The 13796-nt window shown below is 34.5% G+C and overlaps 2 protein-coding genes across 3 annotated transcripts; one reads left to right on the top strand and one right to left on the bottom strand.

Annotated features, from left to right (window-relative positions):
• Positions 1–30: 30 nt before the first annotated feature.
• LOC114931633 (tRNA methyltransferase 10 homolog A) lies at positions 31–5392 on the top strand. 2 transcript variants are annotated; one of them, XM_029303756.2, is made up of 5 exons: positions 31–275; positions 638–947; positions 1146–1292; positions 1704–1809; positions 2296–5392. In XM_029303756.2, the coding sequence occupies exons 1-5, from the start codon at positions 136–138 to the stop codon at positions 2613–2615; spliced, it is 1023 nt and encodes a 340-aa protein (XP_029159589.1). In that variant the 5' UTR covers positions 31–135; the 3' UTR covers positions 2616–5392. The 2 variants fall into 2 exon arrangements, with proteins under 2 accessions (XP_029159589.1, XP_029159590.1); XM_029303757.2 differs by lacking the exon at positions 1146–1292.
• On the bottom strand, positions 3576–11645 carry LOC114931632 (uncharacterized). The gene is made up of 6 exons (XM_029303755.2): positions 10502–11645; positions 7328–7444; positions 7020–7098; positions 5956–6121; positions 5302–5439; positions 3576–4906 (listed from the first exon to the last, which is right to left on the bottom strand). Exons 1-6 carry the CDS (start codon positions 10843–10845, stop codon positions 4596–4598), a joined length of 1155 nt encoding a protein of 384 aa, XP_029159588.1. The 5' UTR covers positions 10846–11645; the 3' UTR covers positions 3576–4595.
• Positions 11646–13796: the final 2151 nt, after the last annotated feature.

Genomic DNA, 13796 nt, shown 5'->3' with positions numbered 1-13796 from the left:
CTTGCGCATGCGCAGAAGAACCATGACAAATAGCGCGGATTTAAAGCACGCGTAGCAAAACGCGGAGTATTTCAAGGTTAAGCACGATTTTATACGTATGCTCACGCCGGGCAGAGTCGACGATTATTCGACAACATGGACAAGGTGTGTCCTGCGGAAGAGGCAGAGACCGTCGTGGCGAACACGTCGCTCGAATCACCGTCGAATATAAGTAAGCGTCAATTCAAGAGAATGCAGAAGAGGAAAAAATGGCTGGAGCGGAAGACCGAAAAGAGGTTAGAGACTCACGCGCCGTTTCAGAATTCGAAATTTTCTAACTTTTTGTCGTAGCTTTCATGTTTTTAAATTTTCAAGGACTATTTCTTCTTATTAGAAAGAGAAATTTATATGTATATATTTTTTATCTTTATAATTTTTAGGTAAACTGGTAAGAAGGAATTTATAATACAATTTTTATTGTTTTTATATTCGTTTTTTATAAATAAAAATATACTAATATATAATGTAAATATATATATATATTTTATAGTATATTTACATACTATAAAAAATATAGTATATATATTTAATATAATGTATAGTCATTATATTCGACAAACTTTGTGTTAGATCTCACAACTCATATTTCTCTATGCAGATTGAAAGAGAGGGCAAAAGCGAGAGAGAAACGTGCGTACGCGCGCGCGAATAACTTGAGTCTAGGCCCCTCGAGGAAATTCTTGAAGAAAAGCACCATGGCGATTAGTCCCTGCAAGCTAATGGTAGCCATCGACTTGTCCTTCGACGATTTGATGATTGACAAAGATATTGCGAAGCTGACGAAGCAGATCCTGAGGTGCTACACCTTGAATAGAAGAGCCACAGCACCGATGCAATTCTCCCTCACGAGTTTCACTGGAAGGTCACGAGCCGACATGGAGAAACACAATGGATATGAACACTGGGATGTACGTGACGCTGTTTATATTTCTTTCTACCTATGATTTAGAGCGATTTGATAAATGATTAGATCCCAAGTAGTAAACTAACATCATTAAACGTCAGAATGACATCATTAAATGTCAGAATAATGTCATTTTGACATTTAATGACACCAAAATGACATATGCTTGCTACCTGGAATGATTCATTGCGATGGTTTGCAGGTGAACTTTCACACGGAATCGTACGTAAACGTTTATCCGAAGGACAAGATCGTGTATCTTACGAGTGAATCTGAGAACGTGATAGATCATATCGATCATGAATCAGTATACATCATAGGAGGCCTTGTCGATCATAATGCGCACAAGGTGAGATATTCTATTCGACTCATCATCTCAGGTAGCAAACTGACGTCAAAAAACATTATTTTGACATTAAATGTCCCAATCCAAGTAGAACAGAAAATCAAAATAATATCATTTTGACGTCATTGATCAAATTTGGAGTTCAAATTTGGTCAAGATGATGTTAAATTGACATTATTTTGATTTTCTGTTCTACTTGGGAAAAAACATTTTGACGTCATTAAACGTCAAAAAAACGTCATCTTGATGTCATTAAATGTAAAAAACGTCATTTTGACGTCATTAAACGTTAAAAACGTCATCTTGATGTCATTAAATGTAAAAAGCGTCATTTTGATGTCATTAAACGTAAAAACGTCATTGCTACTCAGATCTCTTGGCGAATCTCTCTATAAAAACCTGTTTGAAACACAGGGTATATGTCACAAGTTGGCGAGAGACGCGGGCGTCACACATGGACGATTACCTTTGGACAAGTTTCTGCAGATGAAGGCGAGAAAGGTGTTGACTATTGACCATGGTATGGAAAGACGTTGAATTTTTTTTAAAGCTAACTAATATCGTTTATATATTTCTACGAGCATTTGAAATCTAGCTATGAGATTAAGATATTTTACAAGCATTTTATAAATTCGCGAGTCATGAGTACTTTTAAAAGTATTTATGAGAAATTTGACAAGTACTTGTTGCTGATAATCAAAATTCGAATATAACTTTCCAAATTTGATTACTTGGAAAGTATAATATATAAAATATAATTTATTACGCATATTATTTGAATCCTGGAAAATGAAACTTGATTATTGAATTCGACTCGAATTTACAAGTACATATCGAATTTGATCTCTGCAATTTTTTTTTTTATTACTGCTGCAATGAATAAATTTTGAATAGAATTAAATTTTATCCTAAAGAAATTTATTGTTTATAATCAAATGTAAATAAATTCAAACAATGCGAGTTATATAACTTAAGATTTACATTGACAACGATTGAACTTGTCCAGTTTTCGAGATATTACTGAGGGTAACGGAGGGCAATACTTGGCAAGAGGCCTTTCTGAAGGTGTTACCGGAGAGAAAGAACGCTCGACCGATTGTTCCTGTGAAATCCGAAGAGGAGGAATCGCAAGATTCGAAGCCTGTCGATGTAAATAGTGCAATGCTAGTCAATGTAAATAGTACAATGCAAATCAATGTAAGTAATACAATGCCAGTCGATATAAAAGACGTCTGCGATATTAAACTGGAGAGCGAAAGCGATATTAAACTGGAAAGTAACGTAGAATCGAAGACACTTTTAGAGGAGCACTCGTGTGCGACGTAAATGCGTGAATAGCGGCCTAATTAATGTCAAATGTCTTGCAAAATTAGAAGCTTGCAATGCTATATCCTTGAAATATTCTTATAATACAAGTTTCTACAAAAATGAGAAAAATCGAATTGTAAATATTTAAAATATATTTTTTTAATCGAAAAAGAAGACTCTTTGGATATTAAATATCAAAAATAAAGAGTAATTAAAAATCTAGCGTGATAAGCAACGCGCAAATTGTTTTTTCTTGATAAAATATTATTTGTTTAGTACCTAATGTTCCGGTCCTAATGTTGAACTAACTTTGCAAAAATTCTGGTTTTGAAATTTTCTATACATTTAGGGGGGATAAATAAATTTTTGAAGTTTTTAATCCAAACGCTCTATACTTTCATAGGCATTCAAGATCGAGATATCAAAAAATATTTTACACCAAAGTTTTATTTTATTCGACCACATTAGTAATATTTTGAAAAATAATTTTAAATCTTTGAAAAACAAATATTTTCAAATATTTGGGAAAAAATTGAAATTTTTGCACAAAATACTTTTAGAATTTTTGTATATAACATTTTTGATATCTTGTTCAAAAAAAATTACAAAAATTTATTTTTAATTTACTAAACATGATTTCAATTAGAATCAATTAAGAAAAAATTTGCGCATTTACCGTGCTAAGCTCTTAATTACTCTTTAATTTACTTTGAATATTTATAGTTTTTTTATTACATTTTTGTATGAACTAAAATGTCTATTTAATGCAATTTTGTGCATTTTATTTCGCGAAAATATAAAGATAGGAGGATCTTTTTTTATTATTCTGCTTCTAAGACTGCCAAAAGGTTTATAATAATATTTAACTTAATATTTAATTTAATATTTAATTAATTATTATTTAATTAATTTAATATTAAATAAAAATCTGCGCGAGGGAGTAAACTCAATATATCACAAATACACGATATGACATCGTACTTTCATTATCGTTTGTCGTGTATTTCCAAATATTAGAGATGCGTAGACAAGAACAAGACACGGCAGACACCAATTATAAACGAGCTACAAAAACGCGTCCGAGACTCGACAAACGTCTCGTCGGTATCTTCTTCCGCATTTTTTTTCTTCTTTTACACATCTCGCAGACAACATGTTACAATATAATACATCCTTACACGTCTAAAACATTTGTTCGCGCTAAACTCAGAGTGCAGCCTCTCTCTCTACATCATTTCTCTCTCTCTCTCTCTCTTTCGCATCTTCAATTACATTGCACACACGTCGTCGTCGCACTTAATTATCGCAATTAGGTCAAAAAGCGTGAACTCTGACTTCTCAGGGTTAAAACGTTTGTACACAGGTGCATATTTATTACATTGCAAATGTACATACGCCTATTTTTATCGTCCAAGATATTAAATAATACGATATTGTAGCGTATATATCGTATACATATACATATCTACAGTCAGGTCTTCGTTATTCCTTCTTACCGCCTCTGTCTCTTCTCGTTCTCTGTCACTTTTCCCCTTATGATCACAAATAGAGCGAGACGCAAGAAAAGTGATAAAGAAATAAAGCAGAACTGGGGGCTAAAGAGAATAAGGAGGCTCGACCGCATTTGTCTAAATAAATAAATTTATCTTTTTTTCTGCCTCTCGATTCTCTTTGATTCGTTATTTTGTACGCGCGCGAAGAGATGCGCATCGAGAGACATTTGCGAACTTAAACTAAAATCACTTATCTGATACTTAATGTCGTAGATACCCTTATCGAGATCGAGATAATCGAGATTTGGAAGAAAAAGAAAAAAATTATTATAATTTATCGTTGTTCGATCGGGATTTATTTTGCAGCCGATTATATATATAAAGATTTTTTGGTTTTTCTCTTTTGGACTTTTTTTTTTAAATATTTTTTATTATGTTCAATTTTTATAATCGCACAAATCGAAATAGCTTCCTTTTTTCATCTTCATATCCGGATCGATCTTCATCACATCTCCATCTTCACTATTTCTTCCTTGTCGATTATCTCAAAGTCACTGTCGCCAGCGTTGCTCTCGTCGCTGCTGACCGTGCTTATCTTCTTCGCGTCGAAGGCCTCCTCCTCCGAGGACGAGGACGAGCTCTTCTCAAAGTGGCCGCTCTGAAACTTGATGTCGTCCTCGCCCTCGGCCTCGTTTTCGCCAGCGCTGAGCTCCAGCTCCGACATCTCCACACCGTCCGTGCTTCCCTCTCCGTAATAGGGCAGAGTCAACATCTTCTCGTGGAAAGCCTCTATGAAGTCCTCGTCGTAAAAAGAATCTGCAAGCAACGGCGACGCCAATTAATTCTAAGTAGATTTAATTCCATTTGGAAATTATTTTATTTTTAATTATTTATTTATTTTATTTAGTCTTAATATAGAATTTTATTTTTAATTATAGAATTATAGAATATTTAATTATAGAATTTTATTTTTAATTATAAATTATTTATTCTATTTCTATTTATTCTGTTTTTAATTATTTATTTATTTATTTTAAACTTTTAATTATTATTTAATTATTAGGACGATAAATAAGATAAGTATTAGGAGTAAATTTATCCCTTATAAGTTATATTTAGAAGAAATTTTTCTATATATGACATTTATTATTCGAAATGCGAGTTGAATTTTATGCCAAAGTTATATAAGTAGTGAGTTTATTGTTGTTTACCATTCTGAATATCCGACAAAACGCTCGTCGGTGTCGGTGAATGATCACCTGTATCCCCCACTCGATTTAGCACCTGAAGATTCGCCTCTGTCACCACCGGCAAAAATTCATCCCCGATCTCGCTGTCGCATTCCCATTCTGGAAAGAAGGCATAAATATAATGTATGAATTTATTCTAAATTTTATAGTAAAAAATAGGAGAGAATTCATAATAATTATAATTTTAGCACAATTACATATAAAAAAATTATTTTATAATAAGTCTTAGAGATGTGCGAATCAAGATTTTCTAATTCGAATCGAATCAAATCGAATTTGCAAAAAAACAACTCTAATCGAATCAACGCGTATATAATTAAACGATAGAATTAAACGGGTTTTAAGTCTTCTTACGCGGTTCTTTGATTCGAATTCGAATTGCAGTGATTCGACGTTATCGAATCTTTCGATTTCGAACTACGTCGATTCGAATTCGAATCGATACAAATAATGCCAGATTCGATTCGAATAATTCCTACATCTCTAATAAGTCTATTTTTTATTTAAATAATATTAATTCATTGTCTTTAATTGTTATGTAAATTAATCTTGAACAATTTTCAGATACAGTGCGAAATGATTCTCTTCCAGAGAAATTCAAACGCTCTTTCTTACCTCTGTGCGACTTGAAGTATTCCGATAGTTTGTCGGAGAGTTTCAAAGGTAACCGCATAATAAGGGGGCCCAATACGATCCCCCAATATATCGATTGATGGGTCGACGAGTTGATGTGACCGAAGAGCCATAGGCCGAACGCCACGAGACAAAGGATAGCGCAGTGCTAGAATAGTACGACGATCGTAAATAACACATTCTCATAATATCTTCCTCCTTTGTAAGATTCCCCTCTTTCTTCCTTTATTTTACGGTATTGAAGAAAATCGATACAGAGAGAAAGAGAGAATTCTCATTAATAGCGTTGGAATTAAATAACTTACAAGGTCTTTTGTTTGCATGGTTCTCTATGATTACTTAGAAAAAAATCTTTCAAGTAGACTCGAATCTGGATCGAGTTTGAATATTAAAATATTTAAATTTGTCATAAGTACTCGTAAAATTCCTCACCAGTACTTAAGTACTTGTAAAATTCCTCATAAGTATTTATAAAAATATTTGTAAAATTCTTCATATTCATAAAAGTAACCCGCAAAATTCATAAATGAGTACTTATGAGGAATTTTACGAGTACTTGTATTTGTATAAAATTAAATTGTATTTGTAAAGTACGAGTATTTGTAAAATTCTTCATAAATACTTAAAAAATTCTCGTAAAATTCCTCATAAGTACTTATAAATGAGTATTTTGAAGAATGAGTATATGAAGAATTTTACAAATATTTTTATAAGTACTTATGAGGAATTTTACAAGTACTTAAGTACTGGTGAGGAATTTTACAAGTACTTATGACAAATTTTATGTTGTATATATGTGTATTGTAACAAGTAATCATAAATAAATAAACTTCTTTAATTCTAGAGTTCGAGTACTCATAAAAAATTCAATTTTTTAAATAAAAATAAAGTACTTATAAATACTATTTCAGACCTTACAAGCGTACTCGATCTAAAATTCGAATATAACTGTTCCAATATATGAGTATATTATTTAATTAGTATTATTTGATTTCTAGAAAATGAAATTCGATTATAGAACTTGACTCGGATTTTTAAGTACTCACCAATCCTGGTTGTTCGTTCCTCAACTGCCGGAGGCTTCTCCACAACCAGTGAAGTCTACTACATACTTTTCGATGTTCCCTGAAATAAATTTATAAAATTAAGATTGTTACTTTTTTTTTTTTATTTACCATCATCGACTACGTTATTTATTTTTTGTTAAATTACTAATAATTTTTATGCACAATTATTATAATAGAATTGATGTAAAATAGTCGCGGCCTATTTGCAATGCAAATTATTGAAAATGTAAAAGGCAATTAATGCGCTTCTTTGATTTGCGTGCAAACAGGTCTTTTTGACAACTCACTCCGCTGGGGCCAGACTGTCCATGAATCTGAAGGCGATTATTAATTGTATAATAAGATAAACGGTGAGAATTCTGAAGGGTATCCGGGAGGTCGGTACTCCAAGTACACCGTAAATCCTGCAACAAACACACATTGTAACTCCTATAAAAATAACAATAATCGTAAATTTCGAGATTATTTCGTTGTACAGAAAACTCGTTGAAGAGAGAGAAGAGTAAAAAAATATCAATCGTTTTGTATATATTTTTATAAATATTATACATATTTTAAATATATATTATATATTTTTATTTATTTAAAATGTAAGAGAGTCGAAAATTGTATTGAAAATATATATATATACGATCGGAAGTTATCACTGTATTTTAATTTTAAGTCTATTTTTAGTTTTTAACTATTTTGTTAAAGAGCTCCCCATCCATCTCTCTCCTTTTCTTTATCCACGTCGACACATTTCTGCGAAATTCTTTGTCCAATGATACTGATTTCCTTCTGACCTAGTTGAAAATTGAGTCTACATTTTGTAGAAGAGATTGATATTTTTTATTTTTCTTTAAATTTCAATATTTCTATACAAAATAATCGAAATTTTTATTTTAAATAAATATATAAATTTTATATGTACAGTTACGTGCAAAATAATAGCACCGGTTGAAAAAATGAGGGGAATTTGTATATTTCCTCCACCAACAAAAAGTGATTATTAAAGGATTTCCTAGTATTCGTCAGTTCGTTCAGACCATAAAAGTCAGAATTTAATCCTAGATATATACAGTCAAGACAGTTAAACATGATGGAGGAAACACAAATTCCCCTCATTTTTTCAACCGGTGGTATTATTTTGCACATAACTGTATTTATGTTACATATTTTTTTAGAACAGTTCTATATTTATTTATATAATATCTTCTAATAAAATAATTTTTTTTTTAATTTGAAAAAATATAAGTAAAAAATTGGAGACACAAAATAATTGAAAATAAATCCGATACAAAATGAATTGAATAAAAATTTAACGATAAATTTCGATCGTATTTTAAATAAATAAAAATATATATTTATATTACATATGTATATTTTTTTATAATAGTTCTATAATTAATATATATTTTTTTAATGAAATGAAAAATTGTTAAAATTTTTGAAAAAGTATTGTAAATAAAATCGGCAACAAAATAGTTAAAAACTAAAATTAGACTTAAAATTAAAATATAGTAATAACTTCCGATCGTATATATATTTTCAATACAATTTTCGACTCTTACATTTTAAATAAATAAAAATATATAATATATATTTAAAATATGTATAATATATATTTTTTTATAATAGTTTTATATATATATATATATATATATATTTTTTTTTCCTAATAAAGTCAAAAATTCAAAAACTGTTAAAATTTGAAAAAATGTACGTAAAATCGGAGACACAAAATAAATGAAAATCAATCTAAAAATAGATTTAAAATTAAAATTCAACGCTAAATTTCGATCGTATATATTTCCAATAAAATCTCAAGCTATAAAAGTCTTCGGATCGACATCGAGATCTGGTACAAGGACACTTTTGGCCAAATAAGGACCACGTGCGCGCGCATTTATCTCTCTTTCTCTCTCTCTCAACGTGCATTATTGCGTATACCGGAAATAAAAGCTCGTGCGCGAGCTAATCAACAAAGTAAACAGGTTCTTATCAGCGATATTTTTCATCGACGACGAAGAAGTTTGAAGAGATAACGCGAGAATTACGCAAGATAGAGAGAAAGAGAGACAGCGCGGCGCGATGACACTAAATGCATAATATTGTCTGCACATGTATGTGTGTGTGTGCATCGGCGATGAAATCCCCACGAGTGCGTCCCGTTCCGGAGCCTTGACCTAGAAGGCGAAGTTACTCTCCGTGGCACACGAAACGTAAAACAGCTGTAACCAGCCAGCGGCGCGATATGACGTCACGGACGGCCGGGAGGCGCGTCAGGCAACAAATGCGAATGCTCGCGCGAGGAGACGGGAAGACGCAGCAGCGAAGCGGTGTGGCGCAATAATAAATATCGAGTAATAAACTCGCGATAACGAAAAGGAGGGGACGATAGAGAAGAAAGGGCGAAGCGATCCCTTTAAACAAGCGACAAACAAAAACTCATGACGCATCGGCCAAGTTCGAAAGACGGAGAAAGAAGTCCTTCGAAAAAGGAGAATACGATTTCCTCTTTTTCTTTGTTCTCCTCGCACCTTTGATCCTCGGCCTGGATCGTTAGAACCTAACCTAACCTTGTTCTTCCTTTTTTAATATTAATTAGATATAGAACCTGGAAATGAGAATATTCCCAAGTTCCTGGAATCTAGAAAAAGTGGATCTAATAAATCTGGTACTAGGCTCCAGATATTAAATATAGAACATAAAAATGAATATTTTCAAGTTCCTAGCTCCTAAAAAAAGTGCTGGATCTAATAAACCTAGTATTAGATTCCAGGCATTAAATATAGAGCCTAGAAATAAGTATTCTCAAATTCCTATAGAGCCTAAAAAAGGTGTTGAGTCTAATAAACCTGGAATTAAGTTCCAGGCATTAAATATAGAACCTGGAAATGAAAATTTCCAAGTTCCTGGAACCTAGAAAAGCTGCTAGACCGAATAATAAACCTGGAATTAAGTTCCAGGCATTAAATATAGAACCTGGAAATGAATATTTCCAAGTTCCTAGAATCTAAAAAAGGTGCTAAGGTGCTGGATCTAATAAACTTAGTGTTATGGACTCCAGACATTAAATATAGAACCTGAAAATAAATATTCCCAAGTCCGTAGAAGCTATAACAGGTGCTGGATCTAATAAATCTGGTGCTAAATTCCAGGTATTAAATACAGAACCTGGAAATGAAGATTTCTAAGTCTCCAGAATGTAGATAAAAGTGTGTTGGATCTAATAAACCTGATACTTACTAAGTTTCAGACTGGATCCTAACAAACTATGGATCATCATAATCTATGTATCAGGTGTATCAGGAACTGTATTATAGCACCACTTATTACTACTACCATCTAACAATAAGTATCTATTGAATCTGGCCGAACGTGGAAAAGTCTCCACGAGCTCGAAGACACACACACACACAATGAAGAGGACAAACAATGAGAGCGAAGCACGCGCGCGCGCAAAGTTTGCGTCTCACCAGATCGCCACGCTGAGGACGATGATCAGGTAGACGTTGACGAAGAAGGTAAAGTCCTCCCAGAGCAGGGTCTTCTCCACGGCGCGACAGTATCGGCAGGCCTCGCTGACGCACAAAGGACGACGAGGATGGGGCTCTCCTCCTGAGGAGACCTCCTCCGGGGACAACGACGACGACGATGACGTAGACGGCGTCCGGCCGTCTCCGCCGTCCAGGTCGACGCTCCCCGTCGACGACGACGACGTCGTCGTCCTCGTCCATCCACGTCGGTACACCCGGGCGACGACGTCCCAGGCGCGACACTCCATGACCCGGCCTACGAAGGAGGGGAGTACACGATCCATGAAGACGACGACCTAGACTCGTCGAGCGTCCCCGTCGTTGGCGACGACGATGGTGGTGCTGGTGACGGCGACGGCGATGGTCGTCCAGCGTGTATCAGCTAGACACTCCTGCTCTTCCTCTTCTTCTTCGTCTTTCGAATTCTCAGCAAATCGCAGTAGACGCTACTTCGCCGAGTTACATGGCAAAAGGAGTCATCGACTCTCCCCGTCCACCCGCGAATCGGACGACAACTGCGCGTCGTAAGACGGTTTTGCGTTGGGTATTAATAGCAACGACACGACGCACAACCCGACGACGAATGCGATGAGATACCGAAAGAGAGACTCGACGAGGATCTTCCTCTTCCTCGGCCCTCGAAGGGAGAGAGAGGGAGGGTGAAAGGGAAGGGGGAAGAATAGCGCGTAGAAGCGAGACGTGTAGGGATAGGAAAAAATAGAGAAAGAGAGAAAGAAACGGAGTTTGGGACAGCTGTTCCACAAAGAACACCCCCGTCGAATTTAGGTAAGTATGCAGGTAGGTATTAGTGTATAAGCACTTTTTTAAACTAGCTGATGAATAGTTCTCACATACATACACACACACACACACAATTATATACAAAGTTCAGTTCTTTCTTCTTTCAAAAATCGCCGAGAAACGTTGAAATGACCTCGAGAACCACTCCGGCACTTTAGGGAAAGGAGAACCTGAAGATACGCGCTTTGTGCGCCGTTCTTCGTCTTCTCTTCTGTTCCTCGCGACCCGACGATGATGCGCGCGCGCGATGGAGGCCGACTGACGTATATACACGCGATCTAGTATTATTTCGCACACAAACACACAAAAGACATACATATACATCGGTGTGCCACTCTCGCTCGCTTCCTTCCTCCTTCCCCACCCTCTCGCGCAGCACCTCCCCACCCGCCCGCGCAGCACTCACCCGCCCTCCCCACCCGCCGGCGCAGCACTCACCCGCCCTCCCCACCCGCCGGCGCAGCACTCGCCCGCCCTCCCCACCCGCCCGCGCAGCACTCACCCGCCCTCCCCACCCTCCCGCGCAGCACTCACCCGCCCTCCCCACCCTCCCTCCCTCCTACCCCCACCCTGCCGTCGCGCACCTACTCTCCTTCCCCTCCGACCCTTTTCCCGTGCGCCGTGTGTATAGAAACACGTGACGCCGCAGCGCGCACGCGAGTCGCGCTTATCGTGACGCGCCGGGAGGTGATGCGCATAAATGTGGGAGACGAAAAGGAGAGCACGAGATCGCGATCATGGAAGAGCAAAAGCTCCCTCCAGATTTTTTTAAATAAAAAAAAATATATATATATATATATTTTTAAATAAAATTATAAAAATTATAGTCTTTGGAAAAGATCTAAAAAGGAATTCTATATGAATATGTATATGAAAAGGAGGGAATTTTCTATTTAAAATCTTGTCCTGATCTTGGTGACGATAAGGAAATTAAATCCTTTTGTTTAAAGCTATTTTTAAAAAACTTACATTTCTGGAGATATATTTCATCATCCTAGAATTTATATATATATACCCAGTGAGAAATGACTGGTCGAATCTTCATCGATTCGACAACGAATCGACGTCGATTCAACCATTATTTATCATTGAGTATAATTTAAAAAAAATTTTTTTGTTAACTTGACTAAATCTTTTAATTAAATTATTTTGTTTATTGAACATATATTAGTATTTAAGTTAAATATAACGTTTTAGATTTAATTTAAATATTTTTATATATTGAATTAACAAAATAATATTTAGTTGAAAGATTTAGTCAAGTTAACAATCTTTTTCAGTTTATTAGTATTAAAAATTTTTTTTAAACTACAAAAGTAGCTTTTTAAACTAATTTAACTTTTGTCTAATAATAAAATCAACATTTATAAGATATTTTATGCAATATTCCTTCTAAGATATGTTCATAAATATTAATTTTAGACAAAAAAGTTTAAGACAAAAATTAAATTGTTTCAAAGGAAGGATATTTTTATAATTAAAAATTTTTTAAATAAAAAACATATATGTACAAATATAATTTTTTCATGTATCTTGTGTGTGTATACGCAATTTTGCGTAAATTATTCACTTTCTCTTTTCTTTTGCTTCATCTAATTGGAGAATTATCTTCCTCTTTTTTTTCTCTCTTTCTCAAATAATATTATATGATTTTTCTCAGTATTTTTTAGCCGTCTATTAGCTTCTAAAGGACGAAAGAATTACATCCCGAGGATTAGGCAAAAGAAAAATAGAAAAGGACCACAGAATTAATTCTTAATTCTCTCCCTAATAAACCTTCCTTTTCAACGAATCTTCGTAAGTTCTTATATTTTTTTCCTCGTTATACTGTTTTATTTTGCCGATTGATTAAGCTTTCGATTATCATTGTTAATTAATTCTAATTTCTAGAGACGATGTGTGCATTTTTTTTTGTCTTTACTGCGTCGCAACGCGATATATGCAAATTTGCACGTGTTTACACATTCAAAGAGAGAAAGAGAAGATAAAACATGAGAATCGTTAAAAAATCGGAGAAGCTATAGATTAGAAAATTTTTATTGGATAAAAAAATTTTCCTTGCTTCTCGAACCTCAAAAGAATCTTTTGCGAGCAAAGTAAGCCTATTCTTCTCGTTTATTCCGACCGATTAATTAAATCGCTTCTCGATCGTTATTATTATCAATCCTGGAGCTACATACATGTGTGTGTATTTTTTTTTATTAAACTTGTCGGTAAAAGGTAGTCGGGAATAAGCGTGTGTTTCGAAACATATTGATAAACCAGTTTGTTGTTGCCATCCGTTCTCCTTTTCTCGTGATATTTCAATTTTTCAACATGTTTTCGCAAAACATAGATTGCAGAAACATCGAATTGTAGAAGTAAACAATCATTTCTATCCACGTCGTCGTTATTTCGGAGAAATTTTTAGAGGAAAACCGAGATACGCATTATT

The sequence above is a fragment of the Nylanderia fulva genome, unplaced genomic scaffold, assembly GCF_048542155.1.
Source record: "Nylanderia fulva isolate GAGA-0341 unplaced genomic scaffold, ASM4854215v1 Scaffold80, whole genome shotgun sequence".
Classification (NCBI taxonomy): Eukaryota; Metazoa; Arthropoda; class Insecta; order Hymenoptera; family Formicidae; genus Nylanderia; species Nylanderia fulva.
Note: the sequence above shows the minus strand (reverse complement) of the source record. Positions and strands in the feature narration are given on the sequence as shown.